This window comes from Wyeomyia smithii, chromosome 3, assembly GCF_029784165.1.
Source record: "Wyeomyia smithii strain HCP4-BCI-WySm-NY-G18 chromosome 3, ASM2978416v1, whole genome shotgun sequence".
NCBI classification, from domain to species: domain Eukaryota; kingdom Metazoa; phylum Arthropoda; class Insecta; order Diptera; family Culicidae; genus Wyeomyia; species Wyeomyia smithii.
The window spans coordinates 210,595,379-210,619,251 of NC_073696.1; the positions used below are offsets into that span (position 1 = coordinate 210,595,379).

General features: G+C 37.7%; 1 protein-coding gene across 7 annotated transcripts in view; it reads right to left on the bottom strand.

Moving 5' to 3' along the window:
- The window catches only part of LOC129727880 (helix-loop-helix protein delilah), a 216,927-nt gene that overhangs the window by 97,258 nt on the left and 95,796 nt on the right, over positions 1–23,873 (bottom strand). For 6 of the 7 annotated variants that reach the window (XM_055686135.1, XM_055686130.1, XM_055686132.1 and 3 more), the window contains one exon: positions 3,491–16,805. In XM_055686135.1, the coding sequence (XP_055542110.1) occupies positions 15,627–16,748 (1,122 nt within the window). In that variant the 5' untranslated portion in view covers positions 16,749–16,805 and the 3' untranslated portion in view covers positions 3,491–15,626. Of the gene's footprint in view, positions 1–3,490; positions 16,806–23,873 lie in introns of those variants that run through there. The other variant, XM_055686131.1, reaches the window with a different exon arrangement.

Consider the following 23,873-nt stretch of genomic DNA (forward strand, 5'->3'; position numbering starts at 1 on the left):
GCCAACCGCAGCCTTAGATCAGATAAAAAAAAGAAAAAAGAGGAAGATAAAGCCCAGAAAGGACAACTTTACGGCATAAGGGTAGCTGACTGAAAGTTAAAAAATTATGAGGGCTTTATTGTTGCGATTCTTAAGATTTATAGCATTTTGAAACTTTTAACGCGTTTTTCACAAAACCATGTTTTCAAAATCGGCGATCAGTAGAACTGAAAAAGTTTACATCCGATTGACTTGAAATTTTGACTATAGTTTCTTCATTAGATTATCTAGTGAAGTACACACGATTTTAGCGATTGATTAACAACAACAAAAGTTATAAACAATTAAAGTAGATTTTTTTTGTCGAAAATGAATTTTTTTCTTCAAACCGTTGCCATTTGGCGAAGAAGAATTCTGAAAATATAATCATGTGTACTTCACTAGCGATACTTATGTAGATAATGAAAAAAAAAATTTGTTTTGGTTAAAGGTGGAGTTGGGCACGACTTCTACTGCTCGCCGCGGAAGAACTTAAAAAAAAAACGGTTTACGGCAATCGCTGCACAGCCGCCATTTTGTAAAAAAAATAGCTATAATTTTTTTTATATTCTCCAAGAGTGCTCAATCCAACGATATATTATTTATGTACCTTACATTCCAAATGCCCTTTAGAAAAATTCATGAAAAAAGCCTTGTCTTTTAAACATTTGGTAGATATTACCCCTTAAACAGATTTCAAATAAGTTGATCTAACATCGAGTTAAACCTACTTTAGTATTGTAGGGGAATTAGGGCAAAATTGACATGTTGCTGACATTTTACGTGGATCAGACACCTACTAATCGATTCCTTAGACTTTTTCACTCAATATAAAATAGATTTTAACTACCACTTTTAAATACTAGCTGAAATATGATATAACTTCGTAAGGAAAAGTCCTAGAAATTTATAATCTTTGGCAAAAATGTGTGTTTTATGTACCCTAACAATTCTTCTGAATTACACTTTCGTGTAAAATGCAACTAACAGAAGTTTAGAACAAAAAACTCAATTTTCAGTAAGTTCCACATAATATACTTTATAACTCTGTACCGGATGAAAATAGAATTTCCATTTATTCAACAAAGTTTTATATTTTTGAATCTTCTACAACTTTTCTGAATATACCTCTATCTCTTGACACAAAAAAGTTAGTTTTTTTATTTTTAGTATAGTAAACTCTTCGAAATGTTTTAAAAATTACGAATATGCGGGTAATTCATACAAACAATTGTTCCAAAGATACTATTAAGCTAGGATGAAGGTGAAAAGTGCTATGTAATTAACTTCCACTTTTTGCCTTACTGGACCACTGTGCATATCGGCGTGATTTCAAGCCAAAGTTTATTAACTTGCATTAGTTCTAACACAATAAATTCTGATCAGATTTCTGCTTTATTTCCAGTTGATTTCGGTCAATTTTTGCTGCGGTCAAAGTTCCTTTCTGTGATAGTTATTGTAAGCGGTTGGTTTGACGAATTTCATTATATTTCTCATAGATTTTTGTCAGTTGACCACGTCTAACGCTGAACTCATAAAAAAATGTTTTTCCGTATATAGCACAAATATTGGAAGTTTGTGGTAAGACGTAGTGACGGGTGATTTTGGCTGTCAAAAATAAAGATGTCGATGAAGTAAATTCAGCTTAAAATGAAACCAAAAACACCCGAATATGTTTATTCTTCATCTTTGTCGGCTCAATACTGAAACCAATACGCTTAACCGTTATTTGGTGTGCGTAGAAGTTGCCATGGTGATAAAACAATTTGAAGATTCTTCATCATCAAGGTTGGCGTGTATTTGTATTATTGCATTTCAAAATCGTTATTTATAGTTAGCAGGGAGCGATATGCGAAGGGAATGTTGTGAGCCAAACGAACATGTCAAAATCCGAGCCAAACGAACAAGAAAGGTAACACATTGAGAGGTATTGCAATCAGGTACAATAAAGGATATTTTTATTTCCATTTTTTGAGAATGCTTTAAAGTTGCTTTATCACAGTGATTTTTAACTGATGGCTAACAATCCTTTTGTATGGTCAACAACTTAATGATCAATTATTGTGAAAGTATATAAAATTAATCCTAAATATCAAATTTAAAACCTTCCCGGGTTTTGTGATGCACTTTACTATTCGCCAGGACTTCCCCCGTCAAATCAGTTATACGAGTCGAATGAAAAAGTTAGTCAACATTGCGCTTTGAGAAAAGATCTGTCACCTCTGACATGTGAAACCAAGTTGCCATATTGGCGGTTTTCATCATCGCTTATCTCTCTCCCTCTCCCTCTCTCTCTCCCTCTCATTCTCTCTCTCCCTCTCTTTCTCTTTCTCCCACTCCCTCTCTCTCTCCCTCTCTTTCTCTCTCTTTCTTTCTCTCTCTCTCTCTCTGTCTTCCTATCTCTCCATTATAATTAAGGTGGTAAATAGTTCGTCCTTTCAGATATGTAGCTTGTAGTTAAAAACATTATTTACGCAACTAGATCATTACATTCAAAAGCATTTATTAGTAATAGCTCAAACATAATGACAGAAGCTGAAATACCTGAGACAGCAAGTGAACGTTAAAATGTGACTACTTTTGTATACTGAAACAGCAGCATATATTTTAGGTTTGAGGTTCAAATAGTTTTCTTGCATTTCTTTAATTTGCCAGATATTGTCTAAGTGCTTCTGAAAAATTTCGGCTGTTTGTTCTGAATATTCCACAAGGCCTTCATGTGATCATTTACAGAACTCCGGCACATGAAAATTTGGTATGTGAAATTTTGCAGTCGGGGGTAACCCTGCGATAATCTAACCATTACGGAAAGTTTCGATGACTTTTGAATAATAGCTCAATAAAATAGTGAGTTGCATTAGCCGCTGATGCCCAGGCTTCTGATTCAGTTTTGGTTGGAACCGCTACGGGTTCTAAAGACGTGGTCTGTTGAACAATCGTGAACCGGCCTATGCTTGAAGGACAAACCTAACGAGAATTTATGAATAAACAAAATTCAAGACAATCAAATATCATAAAGTTACCTTTAGAACATCTGTACACCATAATGTAGCAACTACAACAAGGCACTTCAAAATAGATATTATAAATTTCAGTATAATTTGTTGAAAAGTTTCTTTTGATGATCTGCTTCAGACTTTGATCAACGCGTTTAGGATGTTTGGTCTTTTTAAAGCGCAAGACGCATACTTTTTCGCGACTCTCTTCGTGGCCATGCATTTGGAGTATTGTTATTCAACTGAGTCAAAAGCCTAATTTAGTCTCGTTGTTGATAAAAATCAACCTATTGGACATAGTCTTTACGTTAGGGGTGTGAAAACGTCATTAAATCAAAATAACGCCGAAAATCATTAATCGTAGAAACCAACCTCACAGTTTCTAAATAACATCAGTCAGACTTACCTGAACGTGGAACACGAAGTCATGGAATTGTGATATGTATACTCAACTCAGTCCAACTACCACTTCCAACTTCACAATAAAACATAAAACATTTATTCGATTAACGTCATTAACGACTTCACGGATATATCATAAGAAAATCTACACTGCTTACATTATGGCAAATTGGAAATACTACATGGCTTCGCATCTTGCACCAGTACGGCAAATTTGAATATCTACTCAATTAAGCTAAAATTACAACTTGTTTGCTTCTGCACACAATCCAATAACTAGACATTTACATGCTCATTGGGAAGTATTAAACATTGTCGGCCTATTCGCGAATAATAATAATCTAAACATAAGCATTATAGGTTTAATTGGCCATTACATCTAGTCAATCGGTTGCCTACTTCTAGCGCTAGCCTAGGTGGAATGTTTTGTGCATGGAAGTTGCAGCATTTTGTACATGTTTCTACATTTAATAGAAAAAAGCCCAGTCAGTGTGGTTCTTCAGTTTAGACGCACGCAACCCGGAGCTGGGTTCCGTAGCTGACGAGTTGGGCTCTTGGTGGTGGTTTGAGATGTACAAAATATGATGGATTCGAAAGGGAGGAAGAAAGTTGGACGATGTATTGATCATCCCTAGCGGATAAGTAGTTAACAGAATTATACGATTGTTTTATGCAAATTTTGATCGTTCTCAAAACACAACTCTGAACCTCGGTTTATCTATCGTCGCATCAATGGTGCTACTAGCAGTGCTTGGCCAGTTTGACGAGATTGAGGGTCTCTGCGTACGGCAAAGAAACCAACGAACCATCGAGACGACAACGTACTGCTGGGAAAACTACAATGCTTCTTTCAATGTACGAATGCACGAAAAAGGATGTAAGCCGCCTTCAAGCGGAAAATAAATAGCGACAATAATAACAGTTACTAGTATTTACATTGCTAACGTTTACTTGGTTACATATTCGCTTGTTTCACTATTTATATTCGAATTTTTATTGCGTTTCATGTTATGGTTTTTACTTTGTTCTCCTCACGCGGTGATTATTTCACTAAACTATGTTTTTTTTTCTCTGGCCCTAAGTACTATTCTGTATGCTGGTCCGATTGCTCTTTTCGTCCTATTCTAGGGGAGATGCTGCGTGTAGGCTGATGGACCGGACTTTTCAGTTTTACTACACTGTGTCAGTTAGATTTCATTTTACAAACTACAACAACACGTTTAGACCTTTACGACTATGAGGTATAACTTTTTTTGCTGTAAGGATTTATGGCCATGATTGAAGAAATTGACGGTGGCGCCCAGCCTGTCGGCGAGTGTCTGCCATTGATTGCATTATTATTATTTGCTGCTGAGTGAAGTGGGCTCACGATGTGATGGGTGTGTTTTACGCTGATCGACCACCGCTGCGGCAGTAGCTACTGCCGTTAGCTGGAGCTGTAAATGTTCGGTTCGATACAAGCAGCGCGTCGCGAAGTAAGTAGATGAAACAGGTCCGCTGATGTAACTTTGAAATGTTCTACTTTGTATGTCCTCCTCAGTCATAATTTGAGTGGACAGAAAGTTATGTCTAAATCCTCAAAGTGTATTAGATTATCAAGATACTTTCGAAATACAAGAAATAACACTACATCAAAAAGTGCCGAAAAAATAATATTAGAAAGTTATGAGTAAAAGGATTTCGTGTCAACTCAACCAAATGGTTTGTCAGAATTTAGTGAAATTTAGTGGGTGTGTAAGAATCGAAAATTCAGCTAGACTAACATTTGTCATTCTATGCTCATAAGTCATAGGCCAACAATTAAAATATATCTATGAAATCTTCTCAGCATTATCATAAGAGCATTTTTGTTGAGTTTAAATCTAAATGTGAAAAATAGCCCAATCGTGAAACGGTTTCCGTCACTGCAGAGGAAAACCTAATTATGAAATTAATTACACTTCCTAGTTACTTCTATTCGTAAAAAATATGGCTCCGATTCAATCTAAAGAAGAATCCCTCGAGCCAAGAGTTCACCCTACATCATCAGTAGCGCCGCTGTCGCTTTTCCTGCATCGTTTATTTTTGTTTCCAACCGTTCCACATTAGATGAGTCCCAGATTCGCTGGTTGGTGAAAACCCCGCCCATGAACACGACACGGCCCGACCGGGCGGCGGTGGGGTACGTAATAACGTGATGTTGTCTACTAACTGCTTGCACCCCGACGGTGCCACCAGCTCTAAACATTTCGTTATTATTAAAGGTGGGAGATCGCTTGCGCGTTTCATCGCTCGGCCGTCTGCGCCGAAAGGGCGACCACGTGGGGGTGGCCACAATTCTTCATCATTACTGGCGTGGCGGTACTGGCGGATCATGCGTGTTGGAGGTGGAGGTGGTAGCGACGATGGCGTCCGTGGGGATTGCGCAATTGCACTACCGTATTTGTCGGACGGTACGCGGTAGCCTACGGTAGCAGTTCGTGCTCAGCAATTGGAACAAACTGCCTTGCGGTTGGCTACCGTCGTCAGCGATGGGAAAAAATCCACACAATTGAATTGTCCTAATAGGCGAGGTAAGCTTGGCTACGACGGTGCACTCTGGCCTGCGCGTGGCTTGCTTTACGATCGGAACATTTCGATAGCGAAATGTCATGCGGTGTGAAAAACAAAAGAATTGAGAGCACTTTAGGGTTGACATTTTGGCCAGCGTATGACAGTCCCGGGAATGGGAATGCTTAGTATGCAAATGAAGGAAGCTCGCAGTTTTGCCCACTGCGAACCAGGTGCGGGCCCGTGGATGTGTGTTGTGTGAATAGAATCAATTATATTATTCCGTCATTCGTCGCAAGGTAGCGAGTGTCGATAGATGGTGAACAACAAAAGAAGAATTATTACATGTTAGAGGATTTTGCTTGTTTCAGTATTTCAACACATCATCGGAGCTCACATTTACAGCAGCAAACTACAAAATTTTTCGTTATCGGTGATAAGAATATCATTGCTATAATCTACTTTCCTTTTACTAGTATGGAAAAAGTAATTCTTTTCCAACGACTGGCTGTGTGTTTTTGTGCTTATGTTCTTATAGAGCTCACTAACCTATAACAAGTGTTAGGACTTACGGTCGGCACATGTCGACACAACTTAGCTAATATGACACGTTGAGAATAAATAACAGGATCAAAGTGTGTATTCTGTCTTAGTGTAGCTTAAACGGGGTACTCTATCATTTAGTAGGATTGACACTTTTCTATCACGGGTTTGCGATAATGCTGCATGCCAGAAACGAACGTTCAAACTAAACCGGATAAACCTGGCCGGCGCTCTCGAGATGATTTGCTTAGAATTAGAAAGCTAACTTTCAAACTTTTAGATGTAGACAAAAATACGAATACCGCAATTGATTTTATGTAGTGTTTAATATCATTTCATGAAAAACCTAACCTCACTTTTTCACTAGCTCAGAAACAAAAATCCTTTTTTAACTGAGATCTTTACTTGGCACTCGATTCAAGACAACTGAAAAAGAAACTTGACCATTACATGCATAATCTTTTGAAAATAAAACACTGCTTTTATCTCCTTATTAAGATACAATCAATTTTATTTTCGAGTGCATCCCAAATTAATAGGATCCATTTTAAATTTTCAGAAAAAGTAGAATAACCGAAGGAATGTGCTATGAGATATAACATCGAGTACAACACAGAAACGTAAAATTCAATGTTTTTGCAATTTTTTGATTTCTTGCCCGCGTTTGCTGTAGATATGAAAAACTCACCGTTCCTTTTATTTTCGAACGAAAAGTTTGTATATAAATTATGAAGAGTTTTTTACTTAGATTACTTATTTTAGATAATAACCAGATCCGCTGTCTGAAGAAGGGCAATGGCTAAACCCCAACCGAAACAGCAAAACAATGACTCTAGCATGAAAAAATACTGTGTGATTTTAATTTAGTATGATGTATACAGTTGAACTCATTTTCTGAGTTTGAAAAAGCTCATGGGGTGCATTTTACCTCATTTAGACGGTGCTCCTTGCCCCTTTGTTGCGGAGCATTTTACCCCAGCAAGAGTGTATTTTACCTTGTTTGGTGTAACTCCAAATTATCACACTCACTTAGAAGAATGCGCGTTATGCATTTTCTATAATGTTTTAGCATCTGATGAAAGTTTGAACGAATAAACAACGGTTTACATATTTTGGTCCGTATGTAACATTGATTTTATCTCTCAGCTTTAACAAGAATAAACTCAGCTTTCGCTATGTGGTGCGTTTCATCCCCAGGAACCCCTGCTTCGCTTGGAACACAAAAACGAGTTATAGTGGTAAATTTGAAAATGACTTATTCAAAATAAATTCAAATATATTATTAAACTCACACAAAATCGCAAAATGTGGTACAGATCTGACTCGATTTCATATAGACTCGATTATATGTTATTTGATTATATATTGTAGTATTTTTTTTTATTTCAAATATGACTTATATAGAGCTAATATGTCGTAAGAAAACATCCATAAAATACGTAACGCTCGATGGAAAGGAAGGGGGCAGTCCGACAAGGCATAGCAACCCATAAGGAAATTTTGAAGTGTATAAATCTTCCGAAGGAGAGAAGTTATAAATAGTTAGTTTCGTGCAACGTGGAAGTTCCCTGATTAATTTATAAATTAAAACCTAAATTAATCCACCTAGTGGTCAGACTCAGCCTTTCTCAATCAAACTTATTATTTGCAAAAATAGATTTACATGAATGCTTAAATCCAAAAAAGTATATTCACTCTTTGGGTTCTAAAATATTGATGTTGTAATTAAAGTATAAAATATGAAATTTGACGTAATGTTAGTGCTTCAGAAATAGCGAAATATAAGAAATGACTCTTAATTTCGAACAATCTAATCACGAGCGATACCGGGAACGTTCAAATAGTACGATACCACATTTAAATCATGTTGAGGCCATATATATCGATCAAAGCAGCTATAGTGTTGAATAGTCTTTGAATTACTTTTCTTTACAAAACTTTTGGAAAGTATATCAAATTTTTATGAAGTTTGTTATTTGTAAGTTTGAGAGATGACTCGTTTGTATGACACTAGTTATGTTCAAATAAGTCGTGTAATACTTGAGATAATAGACTTTCGTTGTTTTACAAATTAAAACATAACGGTTGCTTAAGTTTGATTACAATCAAATGAAAAGGGAACGTATGGGGGAGCCAAACTTTGAAACCACGTGTTCAATAATAATTTATCAGTTAACCCTTAACTATCCCGTTTATTCGATATCAATATTGTTCAAATCTGTTGTGTAGTTTCTAAGATAATGAAGTTTAGTGATTTTCACATTTCGATACATTACAGACGAAGTTACATTCCGATTACAGCAAAATTCAATAGGGTGTTGTGAGGCAGCTAGACCTTTCATTTTATACTAATTCTGTGGAAATCGGGTCAACCATCTCTGAGAAAAGTGAGTGGGCCCAAGTAGTTACAGAATATGTTTCTTTTCATAATTGTATTTCACATTTCTAAGCATAACAGGAAAAGTAATAATCCGTTCGCAAAAAAAAATCATTAGGGTCTTATGGGGCAACAAGACTTTCCATATGACACTGATTTTATGAAAATCGGTCCAGCCATCTCTGAGAAACATGAGTGAGATTAAACAGTCTCCAAAACACGTTTCTTTCTGTAACTTCTGAATCATATGTTCAATCTCCATAAAATTCAAAAGTTGAAAATTTGTAGGTAGCCCGTTCATTTGAAACCAATTTTGTTCAAATCGGTTGTGTAGTTTCTGGGATATTGATGTTTCGTGATTTTTACATTTTGATACATAACCTCTAAACTAGACATCAGATTACAATAAAATTCAATAGGGTCTTATAGGGCAACTAGACCTTTCATTTGCAATTGATTTCATTGAAATCGATTCAGCCATCTCTAAAAAAATCGAGTGAGATTGGGAGAGCGTTACACACACACATGCAGAAAACGCACAGCTCGTCGAACCTAGTCGAGTGGTATACGACATTCGGCCCTTTTGAGCACTTTTATACCTTTAGTTTTTGCAGTGATTGCTATACCTTTCTAGGAGAAAGGCAAAAAGTGAAATGATAGAAATGACTTTTAATTCCAACTTCAATCCCGAGCAAGGCCGAAAACATTGAAATAGTACAATATCAAATTTAAATGATGTTGAGGCCACATATTTTGATCGTAGCTATAGTTTAAAACAGTCTGGGGGTTTCGTTTCTTTCTATAACTTTCAAACCACATGTTTAAACATTATGAAATTCATTGTTTAAGGGTTTGAAAGCCCATTTATTTGAATTCAACTATGTTCATAGCTTCTGAGATATAAGAGCGTTTTTCACATTCAGACGCAGCGCCAAAACTAAAAGTTTGATTACAATGAAATTCAATAGCAACCTAAGCGGCAAATAGACCCTTCATTTGACACCAAGATAGAAAGAATCGGTCAGACCATCTCTGAGAAAAGTGAGTGCGAAAGAAAGGTGCACATACACACGTACACACCCACACACAAACATATACACCTATACATGCATATATACAGATAATGCTCGATTCGTCGAACTGAGTTGAGTAGTATATGACATTCGGCCAATCATTTCTATCATTTTTCTACCTTTTAATTAGCCAGTGATCGTTAGGAGAAAGTCAATATGTTTACTTTCATTATCTGATTTCACATTTTTATGAACAACGGACACAGTTACAATCCGATTGCAATGAAATTCAATAGCAATCTATGGGGCAACTAAACCTTTCATTTGACACTAATTTTGTGAAAATCGGTTCAGCCATCACTGAGAAAAACGGGTGAGTTTAAACAACCTCAGGATAACTTTTCTTTACATAACTTTTATACCATATGTTCAATCATAACGAAATTCAAAAGTTAAGGGTTCTGGGGACAGCCCAATCATTTTAAACCAGCTTTATTGAAATCGGTTGTGTGGTTTCTGAGATATTGATGTTTCGTGATTTTTACATTTTGATACATAACCTCTAAACTAAAAATCCGATTACAATGAAATTCAATAGCAACCTATGGCGCAACTAGACCTTTCATTTGCAATTAATTTTATGAAAATCGGTCTAGCCATCTCTGAGAAAAGTGAGTGAGAAAAAAAAGTTGCACATACACACATACACACACATACACACATACACACATACATACATACATACAGAAAATGCTCAGTTCGTCGAAAAAAGTCGAGTGGTATATGACATTCGGCCATTGGGACCACTTTTATACCTTCGGTTTTTCCAGTGATTGCTATACCTTTCTAGGAGAAAGGCAAAAAATATTAAAAAATTTAATAAATAGTTTTGAAAAATTTAAATATCTTACTAAAAATAATTTTAAAAATTGAAAAAAAATCTAAATTTTGAAAATATTTTTTTTTAAATTGAAAAGAAAAAACGAGTTGAAAAATCAATGTTCATTGATCAAAATTTTTCTTTACATTTGTCTTATATTACATCAGCAATAACTACAAGATATATATTTTTTGCAATAAATGTGTCTTCTGTACTATACAGAATGCATGACGATTATTGGCAGATTCTGATATATCTGCCCACAGTGGATAAATTATACAGGGTCCTGCCATTGAACTGCTACATAACTTTAATACCCATTTTCACGTTGCACTCAAAACTGCATTGGACGGTTTCTCGTAGCTTTATTAACATTGCGTCTTGGGCGACATCCATAAATTACGTAACGCAAAAAATCCAATTTTTGGACCTCCACCTCCCATATGTAAGGAAACGTAACGCCAACGCCAACACCCCCATAAAAATAACGTAACGCTGTAGAAGAATTTGCTTAATAAAAATGCTCGCTTTTGGAAAGTCTCTCCGGAGTTTTTTTTTTGTTACGTAACGCTAAACTTACCTCACCCCTCCCCTATGTAACAAACAGTAACGCTCAAGGATACCCTCCTCTCCCCCATTAGCGTTACGTAATTTATGGATGCCGTCTTAGCTGTTAGTGTATGTATGTTGGGGTGGCAGCGAAAATGGTCATGTCAAATTTCAAAAACCGACCATGTACATTTTGTTAATTTCGCTTACTTCTTGTCCAATATGAGCGTTGCGTGTAGCAGTTTTTTGCTTTGTGCTGTGTCTGCCACATAGTAAAAGTACTGCAGTGAGCTCAGTGAGGTATTAACGTCGCAGCACTAAATCGAAATCGCGACTTTCGTTGCGCGTGACTTTTCGCTACTACTTTAAATATCCTTACGTGGGAAGTAGTGCACTGTATAGCACATCAGATGCGCTATACAGCGAACTATTTGCGACGTATGGTATAACGTGCGGCATGAAAGTAGAATCAATTGTCGCCAGTCGACAACTAGAATTTTCAACTAAATGAATAATATATAGTTATTGAGCGTAATGCACTTTCGTGTGAGAAAGACCACACCAGTTTACAATGTCTCTGGAAGTATATTTCAAATTACACCGCAGTGTTTTTTGCAAGCAACTCAGATACACACGATTCGCTACTCTCTTCAAGTAAGTGCGACGCTTTGCCCACCAGTGTAAGAGTAGTTGTTTTCGCAGTGAAAGATATACTCGCGTAACCTTTTAAATGGACTTAAGTAGTCTTGTGTGCTATCTCTCAGATCAACAAGTTGATTATTTTATCATTTGTTATGATACTCTTTGCATAGTAAGCTTAGCAATATTATTATCTTTCGAATTATACCTAGCAAGATTTCGTTGAAAACTTTAATAATGACGCTGTAATGAATTATTCAGAGTGAGAGAGGAGAGAACCTTCCATCGTATCTTGGGTCCATTTGAAAAGTGTCACGAGTATTCTCCCACACGCTAGAGATTCTTTGAGAAGGAATGACCTGCCTGCTTTTGTGAAGATCGTCAAAAATCGTTTTAAGCGAAATCCTCAACGCACAGCCACTAAATTACCGGTGGATTTCAACGTCTACCGGTGGATCGGATCGACGTCTCCGTCAGAGCCTGAAAGATAAACTGCAGACCAAGCTCTACAAGATCCAGAAGCTTCAAAACCTTTCGGTGAAGCAAAAATAAAAACAGGTAAAAAGCGAGGGCGCTGGTAACGAGAGCCGCGGACGGAAGATTGGAGAATATCATGTTTACCGACAAGAAATTTTTCACCGTTCAACAGTTCGTGAATAGGCAGAACGACAGATTTTTGTTGCTGTAATACCGGCAAACAGTATAGAAACAAGTATCGGTGATGGTCACTTATGTTGACTAGACTCCGCTGATTTTTGTCTCTGAAGGAGTGAAGACCAGACAAAATAAATATCGAGAACTAGTTTAACAAAACGTCGTCAAACCCTGGGCACATAGTCGTTTTGGTACTAGGAATTAGGTTTTCCAACAAAACTCAGCGTCGGCACGCAAAGCGAAGGAAACCCAAGTCTGGTTTACGGAACATTTTCCAGGGGTCATTTCGAGCTCGAAGTTGTCAGCGAGTTCACAGGACCTGAATCCTATGGACTTCACCGTCTGGAGTATATTGGAGGCTGAAGGCTGCGCAACAAATATGAAGGTGCGGAAATCTTGAAGCGATAACTGACGACAGCACCTATGGACCTTGTGCGATACCTTCCCCGATCGTTTGCAGCGAGTGGTTAAACTCAACGACGAACAAGTTGAACTCGGCCAGTGAATTTTCCAAAAGCGGTCGTCATTTCCAAGTAAATTCGAAAGAATTCGAAATGAAATGTTTCTGTTTTGACAATTCACAGTATTCATCCACATTTTGGCTGCGTCCTATTGTTTACATCCAAATGAAACAGATGTTGTAATTTTTTCTAACGTTTTGCGCGAATGGTTGAAAATGCGTGGCCTTTCTCCCGGTTAAAGAACACAAATTGTGCACAAATGGGGCACCGTGAGTGGTATTTTGAGAAAATCAGCGAAAGAAGAAGGTGTAAGCGTCGGAGCAGTTCAAACTGTATAACGGAAGTATGGTGAAGAATATACACTTTCAGATGCCCCGAGACGTAATAGAAAACTCGGGCCTCCAGACCTTACAACAGTCAGAAAGATAAGAGATTACTAAAAGCGGCACCCTTAAGCATCAGTACGAGTTATGGCGAAAAAACTAGGTACCTCATCGACTAACGTTATGCGTGCCAAGAAAAGTATGGGTCTACTGAACCGAAAATATCGCTAAGAAGGTTATGGTGTGGCAAGCCATTTGCGAATATCGAAAAACGTCTCGTGATTTAATTATCTCTGTCATCTGGCAGAATCTTCGTGAAAGAGTATTTGCGAAAAAATTAAAAAGCAAAATTATCGTACAATCATCCGGCTCGATATCGCTTCCGGTTACTCCTCTAAGGAGTGGTTTAAATCCAACAAGCCGAACAAGGAGATAAATCCACCAAACTGCCCTGGAGCTCACCCAATCGAAACTTTATGGGCTTTGATGAAGGCGAAGCTAAGGAAACGTACAAAACCAGCAAAAATGTAGTATATACATATAAAACCAACGGAAAGAGATGGAAATGGTCGGAGAAAGCATTGTGCGGAAGCTTGTGAGTGGTAGAAGAGGTTAGAGAACTAACGTACTCTGCCCAAAATAATACAAATTAAAGTAAAATTGGAATGAAAACAAATTATTTTTAAGCATACTTCAGAATATGATGATCAAAAAGCTCCAAAAAGTGTATTTATAATTTTCTGAACAGTCTTCAAATGGCATGTTCATGTTTGGTAAAAACGCATCGTAACGAATTGCATACAATCTTGAGGAGTAAGTAGCCGTGAACTTGCATGCAAATCGCTCATGTCAACGTGTTTTTCATTCCTCCATGAATGTAACGACGCACGTATGCAATATAATAAAAAGCAAAGCAAAGCAAAAACCAAAGCTTTGATGCTACATCCCGATTTAGAACTTGACTTTCTGTTTGTTATACACAGACTTCGCAGCCAACTGTTTAGTGTACAGGACAATTGCGGGGCTAGCTCTACGATCCTACTGACACTAACAGTCTCTCCCGAGCCGAAACTCGAACCTACAACGACTGGTTTGTAAGGCCAGCATCGTTCCTCGAGACAATCTGGGAGATTATGCAATATAATACGATCCGATATATTCCGAGAATGATGAAAGAACTTGAATGCAATGAGGCAATAATTTAATGCCCAGGATTTTTTACTTCATAACTCCGAAATACCATAGCCATGCTCTACCAAACTGGACATTCGTATTCCTTAAAAAGAAAAAAGTGGTATGCTCACAAAGAAAGAATGTCCGTATTTGAGATCATGAAAAAATTTCTAAAAAAAAGTGTAACAGAACTGGGATCTTTGGGATGTACAATAGCAGCTTCATTAAATCTAAGAAAAAATTGACTGCAATCCAGTAATTTTCCAAGAAAGTCAATGTAAATGTGAGTTTTATAGGGAGATGCACAAACAAAATAAATAGATTTTATGGCTGCAGATATGCAATACATGGATCCAACCAACACTCGTGCTGCCATTACTAAACAACAATCACTTCCAAAGTGCTTTTAAACAATAAAAATCTTTTTATGACAAATATTCGTCATTTGTGGATTTCTCGTTTTATTGAAGGGCTTCGAGAGTTGAAAAAAGTTTATGAAAATGCAGCTCTAAGTAAAACAAAATGTCGGGATTGGTTTCGGTGCTTTGAAGAAGGTAAAAGGTGAATTGAAGAAATGGCTCGATAAGGATCCATGCCGAACGCAGAAACAGCTTGCTTCGGTATAAGGAGTTATCCGGCGGGGGGGAAGGGGATCCTGGGTGAAGTCGCCTCTCCGGCGTCGGTGAAGAACAATGGCGGAACAAGACCGACGGAAAACTAGCGAAATAAAACATGAGTTACCCGCCCAACGATTTAATGCGTTTTTGAAATAAAGTGGCATTTTCATTTTCATAAAACAACGAGCGCTCCTAATGCTTATTCAAAATAAGTTGTTTGAAGTTGTTTAAAGTTTAGGTTCTGCCCAATTGTGTACGTGAGCGGGATATCGTAAACACTAAGGAAGAGTTTGACACACGACATTAGTTTTCTAAAATTCTAAAAGAATGAAATGAACAATGGCTAGGATGCCACTCGTACACAACTACGCGAAGAGAGCGCCGGCCCCGGGAAGAACTTACATATACAAAGGAATTGTTCACTACCTAAGCGACGAGGGATTGAAGCACTGTTATAAGTACAGCTCCAAAGCAGCCTGTTCGTTGAATCCGGTATGGAGCAGGTCGTTGAAGGGATTCAACGAGTCTAGATGACTAAGCGGACTCAGACAAGGTTCCGATAGCTGCAGCGAATCGGCGTCCGACTCGAGGAACAGTCCAAACTCCAGCTCGTTTGGAGTGGTGGTTGTGTTGCAGCTATTGAAGGTCTGCTTCAGTCCGGTGTTGGATTGTAACGGGCTAAGGCAGGGTTCCGACAGGTTCAGTGAATCGTTATCCGAATCCAGCATCATTCCCAGATCGATAAGCTCTTCTCGGGTTTCTAGGCTTGATTCAACATCACCCGTCTTGTTGTTAGCTTGCTTGGAACGGGTGGAAGAACCCTTGCGGCGGGAGGCTGATGATTTGCTGGTTTTTTTCGCTTTCCGTTTAGCATTTGCTACAGCCGGACTAGCCTTGCTAGAAGAGTTTTTCGGTGGCCTTTTCACAGTTAGAGGGCTTGCCGGATGGAATATGGATTCGTTAAGTAAGGCTCCTTTAAGCATAACTTCCCGTTCAATCTCATTGTGGTTTATCATATCCATGTCGTTGTTGTTATCCATCAGAAGGCTGCTGTCGGTGTTATTTAGTATGTCGTTTAATATCCGAATGTACTTCATCGCCAACCGAAGGGTAGTTATTTTGGTAAGCTTCTCACACGGAGTACTGCCGGTCTGCCCAGGAGAACTGACCGGGGAACTATTTCCACTGGCTCCGGCAACCACAATCGGAACGGCTTTTCTCAGGTTTTCGAATGCACTATTTATCTCCCTCATGCGGGTACGCTCCCTAGCGTTGGCCGTTTTCCTGCGGTACTTACTTAACGGAGCCGCTTTTTGTTTGGGTTTTTCCTTGGGTGCGGATTTCTTTTCCTGCTTGGTTGTCACCGAAGCCGGTACGGAACGACGGGATTGTCGCTGTCTAAGTGAATATTTTTCATCCTTTTTAGTAATCTCATCACTCCCGCTGTTACTGGTTATGCTGCTTCTACTACTGCTGCTGTTGCTACTGTTGTTGTTGTTGTTTGGATCGGCCAGACCCATGATGGGCATCTGTCCAAACGTAAGACTCGCCATCGGTTCCAGTTTGTGATGCATGGTTGCCTGCTTTACGATGTGGATTGTTACTTTTTGCGATCGTCTCCAAGGTTATATCTGAAATAAAAACAAAACAAAAAAAGGGTTACTAGTTGAAAGTGATGGACAGCGCTAATTAAAAAATGCTGACTTGAGCGAGGTTTTGTAGTCTTCTATGGCAAATGTCTTCAAACATTGAATAAACAGAACCTTATTTTTCGCATCTTCTAGAAATTCAACACTTTTTCGGCAGTCATAGTTTGAAATTGGCCTTTGTGCATTGATTATGTTAATTTCTGCTAAGCGGACAATTTCTCTGTCATGTGGATTAGAGAATGTCTTTCGCTGCGCGATGACAATCCACATTTAACGGTTCACGTCAAGCGGCCCTCTCTCTCTCTGATACCGTCCACTTTGGCCCGCAATTAGCCATTCAATTCGTACTAACCAACTCGCTATCACGGGCCGAAATCTGAGATCTGACAAATCAATCGCCGATCATAACACCGATTTTCTGCCGCGAGTCGCAACAGATGCCCAAAGAAAATCCCTTTCGCAGGCTGCTTCGCTCAGTCCGGTTGACTAATCCTCTGACCGACAACAGCGTGGCCAATCGTCCGTTCATTCCAATGACATCAGGAGTTTCGTACCGAAATCCCGCACGACCACTCGTTCTCGAGTGCCATTTGTTCGTAGATGGAATGTCTTCATTTTCCACCGATCGGGCACGGCACAAGCAGGCTAATTCGCTGTCCCGGTGACGTTCGAGAAACGTGTCACCAATGCGATATGTCCAACAAATTACTACCACCAGATAAGCGGTTGACATTGGCTTAGAATTTATGTTTCCATTGATAGAAAGATGCCCAACAATCTCTTTGTGTCGCACAACTGCCAGCAATGACACTCTGCATTCGACATCGAAATCTTCAAACCTCCGTGTGGAATTCCTGCCATCCGGAGAACGTCACTCATGTCGCTGTACGGTTGCCTGGTGATTACCAAACTTCGATAAGACTCTAGCAGTAATTTTTCTATAGCTGCGTTCATTGGCTGAAGGCAGATGCGGGAGAAGTGGCTAGCTACGGTCATGGGATTTATGACACAAAATTATGGTAATTAACCGCTCTTCCACACAAAAGGCGATGCTGCTCGCGCGCGAAGAGAGTGTTAACACTTTACGAGCAATTGTGTAATGAAGAGATAATGGGTATAGACACGAATCGAACAGAATCGGCACATCCACCACAGGTTCCCTGGTCAAGGCGAAAGTCGATGGCACTTGTGAGAAGTGATAAAATGGTAGTCGATGTATTCTGCCAGATCACTAATGCGACCCAGAGCCTGGGAACGGAAAGGCGGGGCGCAACTTTCACGGATGCTTCCAACCTTTTGATGCTTACTTTTAACTGTTTATGAAAAATAAGACGTATCCATGTTCAGTATATTAATATTCAGAGCCGGATTTGCGATTGTGGGGACCCGGGGCCTCAAAATAAAGTACGTATTCAAAATAAAAATAGGTCAGGAGCTTTTGGAACATCTTCTCACGATGTTTCTTCGCTCAAAACTTATCAAAACTCAATTTCAAAAATATATCATACTCGCAGTTTAGTCGAATTTGACAGCTTTTCATTCTTTATAATTGTTCGCAGTCTCTTTGTAATCAATTTTATCTTCGAAAAAGACTTTTTCCCTAGTTGCGTTTGAAATCAAAGCAAAGCAGAGCAAAACCTTGGTGCTACATTCCAATTCGGAACTTGACCTTCTGTTTATTTACACACAGACTTCGCAGCCGACTGTTCAGTGTACAAGACAAGACAATGGCGGGGCTACTGACACTAACAGTCTGTCCCGAAAAGAGACTCGAACCTACGACGACTGGCTTGTTAGGCTAGCATCGTACCGCGAGACCATCTGGGACATTGCGTTCGAAATCATTAGACTAAAATAAACTCCCAGTGCATTTACTCTTACATATAATAATTTTGTAATAGATGTATAAAACACCATGAAAGTTTAGTGCTTTTTTGGTATCTCGGCGACTGGCACGTACGGTTGTGTACGGTCTCGATAGTCATCAGATTTACGATCCTGGGTATCGAAGAGTTATTTTACGTGGACAGCTGATGGTATAAAATACTTTGATGTTGTCCAAATGTTTTCGAAACATTTGACTGCTAAAACGTACGGCTAGCTTGTGTACGGCTTTTAAGCCATCTCAAATTGTTATCCTGTATAAAAAAAAAGTTTGATACTCTTAAAATAATGGTTCTTAGAAAAAGCAAGCATGCCATGTTATAGCTACGTCAACCACACATACTACCTTGTATTATTACAATTCTTTTTTTGCATCCTCGTAAATCTCCGTACATTACTCGCTTTACTAAATTTAACTGAAAACATAGTCAATTGAAAAAAAATGAAATAAGTTCGTAAAGTTTATATATGTTTAAAATGTTTGAAATTTATCGTTTTTAACATTATTTTCGTTCATCATTTTGTATTATTTTTCCACTTTTTTACTGAATAAACTGCAACTAGAGACATTTGCTGTATTGTAACATTACTCAAAAGCCTTCGATACTCCGCATTGTATATTATTGGCAGTATCACTATTAAAGTAAGTGACATGCTTATCATTTATATCCGTGCTTGTGTGTGAGGTTTCGTTTTTCTGTTTCAAGCTTACTGCTCTACTATAACGAGCCTTTTTTCATCCTATCAATATTGCCCAATTACAATTCCCGGAAGAGATTACATGAAACGCTCCTGCCTGGCCAGGTTCATTCTAAGAGGGACTTATTTTGTCAAGAGAAAGAAGTCTTATCGGAACCTCGTTCCTCCTGCGGCACAATCAGAATTTCAACAAGAGGCCCTACTGCCAATCCTCTGGACAGTTTCATTTGAAAAAGAAATTATATTTTGTCAAAAGGAAGGATTCTTATCGAAACCTCTTTTCTCCACCTTATATCGCACAACAACTATAATTCCCTGAACTGAACTATTCTACGTTACTCAGACCAGCTTTTAAAATGCGTTTTTTTCGCAAAATATACACCGTTAAAAGATATTAAAGAAAAAGAGTTAAAAAATTTAAAAATAATTATCTAAGATAGCTCACTTTTCAAAAATCTCATTCTCATCCTCATTCATGAAAATGACAAAAAGTTATCTGAAAATTGATAACTGTCCAATCATGGATAGGGTTTGTAATCCCGGGGACGCTTCCCCAGGACATACCTTTTCCCAGGATTCGCGGATCCCGGGATTAAAAATATAATGGATCCCGGGTTCCCGGGATTCCCAAATTTTTTAAAATTTTTAATGATTCAATCAATCAAACTATATACCCGATCAAAACGCAAACGTTTAATGTCGTGTTTTGGCTTGTGCTTGCTCTACTGAGCAAATATTAACTTGAATTTTTTCATACACTTCATACTGAAATTTGGTAGCTAGCAACAGCAAATGAATTTCAGTGTGTAACTTCAAATCAAATGTTTGGGTTCTTCACGACGCAGACTAGTTCTTGGAGTCAGGAAGACAAAACTTATATGTTCTCAATTGAGTAAAGGTTTCTTGAATCGTAAAAAATATTCAAAGTCAACGTGCAAGTCATTTTTCGTGTAACTTTTGTTGGAAAGATTTATAATTTCGTTTAAATTTTATTGTTGAAATTTGATAATAGAATTGCCATGTTATTTACTTAATACGATGCATTTTATCTATGCTGAATGTTGAAAAAAATTATATTTTTTTAAACCAGTTAATCAAATCGACCTAAAATGAGTAATTTAATACCTAAAAGTAAGTGCAATTTGCGTGATTGATTGTGAGCCGCTATATGAACGAAGAAATCATCTTCACAGGGATGCTACGTAGGCATACAAATGCTCTAAGACTGACTTATTTAGAGTCGTGTAGAACTTAGATATTCCGAAAACTTTCCTTATTCCCGTCATTTCCGATGGTGAATTGGCAAACTTGACCAAAAGACAAACTTACGACGCATTCTCTTATTTGACATCCGCTATTCTCGATCGGAATAGAATACAAAATAACAAACACCAGCGGCAGGAGCAGCGGACTTAAGTCAAGTTGTACAGGAACTTAAGTCAAGTTGTAAGGAACTTATATTATTTGGGCTCAACGAAAATTGTATGCGAATTTGATGACTATCAGGAACTGTACTTAAACGTGCTCACATTTGATGTTTCAAAAAGGTTGAAATTTGAAACATTCCACATATTTTTTATGTGGCCTACGTCAGAGTCTGTAGAGTTAAAATCCACTACTCTCCCAGTTTTTGGAAACTATTGGGAGCAAAATGTGCGAATAATGCACTGGAAAATCAATGTAGAATGTGGGCACCGATTTGCTGGTGATCAAAAGATATGGGCCTTCAAAGTTGGTGCCGCAACGCATTCTCAAGCGAGAAGCGAGGGAGCAGTACTACTATTGACAATCCCAGTTTTAGTTATATGCGAAAATTCTGTAAGTTTTGTGAAATTAAGAAAAATATTTTCGTAAACTACAACTTAGGATGCATCTGCTGTGAATATTTTATCAAATTCGATGCAATATTTTTAAAGCTGTCTTTTCTAAAACAATTTTGACCTAAATTTCAAATGACAATAACAACTTGAAAACTTACTCAAATTCAATAAAAATTGGAAAATCAACTTCCCGAGTGAAACTCTTGAAGTTTTTATTAGTTATTTGAGAAAATTAGACATCGCGATTTTTAATGATCCGTTTCACGAATTCTGACACATATGTCGAACGTGATCAGCACTAACGACTGGCGTCATCTATTGACAAAAAGTGAGAACATAGTTGCACACCTTATAATATGATAGTATAATTGTTAACTTATTTGCATACCATTGTTATCATGATTGCTTTAATGAAAACATGTACATAGTTTGTTGTGAATAGAATACAACAATTAAACAAAATTATGTCGAAAAATTAAGATTCACGATCAAAATTAATTTTTTGGTGTCATATTGTTGGATATCATTGTGAATGATTCTGCTATATGAGAAAAGTGTAGCAGCGAAAAGAGGCTGTCCGTAAACCACGTAAACTGAGCAAAATTTCATAATTGTTCGAGAATCTAAAACGGCTAGCCAGTGTATACTAATGAATGATCATATCTACTAATTTTACGTTTTCTCAATGTGTTTTGGACCAATTTGCCATGCTATAAAAAGAATTTCGTTGTCCCCAAAAATTCAAAGCTTACAAGAAAAAAGAAAATTCAGTTATCACTTTCAACAAAAACGCCAATTATTTGCAAACTTTTAACATAGATCCTTGAAGGGCACAAGTAGGGTTTGCAGGCACACCCTCAGGAACTGTACTTACACGTGCTCACATTTGATGTTTCAAAAAGGTCAAATTTATTTGTATTATTTTAATTTTCTATGTGGCCTGTGGCAGATTCTGTAGGGTTAAAATCCACTATTCTTCCAGTTTTAGGAAACTAATATAATAATCTCTTAATTATACCCAAACATACCATAACACCTTTAGTAGGATTTTATATATTCCAACATATTTAGAAAAACTATGTTTTATGTGACAATGTAACGGTAAAAAGTGTAAAGGTTACAGAGCTACTTCCGTCGCGAATATTTAACTTGATATTTGAAAACATTATTATTTATCAGTGGGACTCGTCAGTTTCACCAGCAAACAACACGGCGGCAAGGTGCAGAAACATTACTATCTACCCGAAACCGGCTTCGCACCTCGTTATCAATTTCGCACCATCTTGGAATGTCGATGAAGTGCTGGAATAAATTTACCGAAAATAAAACCGACGGCTGTCATTACGAGAGAGAGAAAAAGCGAGAGAAATTGTGACGCTGATAAAGGAGGTTTAAAATAAATTGAGATTTTTACTGGATGTGGTTGATTGATAGTTGATAAGAAATCGGTAATTATTCAGCACGTATACTAAACGGTGAAAGCTTTAGGAGGTTGTGAAAATATTTGGGTTGAGGCATTTTTAATCAATCACGTTACTTGAAAGGTTACTGTTTTCAGAATAATTCATATTCGCCTATGCTGGAATTTTCTATTTAAATCTCTCAAACTTAATTTTGTGAAAAATAGTTTTCAATTTCTGCCTAGATGCTTTACTTTCATATTTAACATTTGAATATCACGACTTTAAGCTAAATTTTGAACATGAGAATAAGCTGAAAATTTATAATAATCCATTCAAGATAACTTTTTTTAAGGTTACCGAATAAAACTCTCACTCTTTAATTAGATTTAAAAAGCACGGGCCTCACTTTGTCTGTTTTGGTTTGCAGATCTTATATAAATAACAGGAAAAGGTTCAAGTTGATGGCTTTAAAATTATCATAAACTGACAGTCTTCATTTTTCTATTCTGAAAAATTTGATTTAAATTATAATTTGTTTTTTAAATAATCTTTTAAGATTTTAAATCGATTCGAGAAAAAAAAAACGAGGTGAAAGGGAAATCCTTCGCTGAAAACACTATCAATCGAAATCGTATATCTTTGTATCCTTGCATCGTCGATGCAAATATAATGAAGGTACATTTGTAGTCACAAAGAAACACAATCATTTTAGACACTCGTTAATTTTCCGAATCATTACCCACTCCGCCAGTGCTTTTACAATTGATACTTCACATCGCACACACCGCCTATAATAACCATAAACTCAGCGCGGATCCATTATCCAAAGGTTAAAATAATATCTTCAATTACTCATTTGCAATCGGTCGGCAGAGGAGCCGAGCAGATAGGACTGGTAGTCGGGCATTTCCGCTGATGACCTCTTTTACAAGCGCCAATCGGCAATACACGTGATGGAGTACGGTGAATATTCGCAACCTAAACACTTAAATCAGGACCCGATGGCGATGGCGGGTCACAAACGGTCAAAGAGACGCAATTTGATTGACCGTTCAAGTGGCCACTGGCTGTTGTGCCATCACTTCCCGAACCGGCAGCTTGGCGTGGTTGTTGTAGGCGGTCTTCACGGAAGGACGATTGCTCCTGCTCGAGTGTACTTAATCACATCGCGATGCACTCTTCTGATTCCCCCTCTTTATATTAAGGTACACATTTGTTTTAATATTTCCTTTAGCAATGGTCAT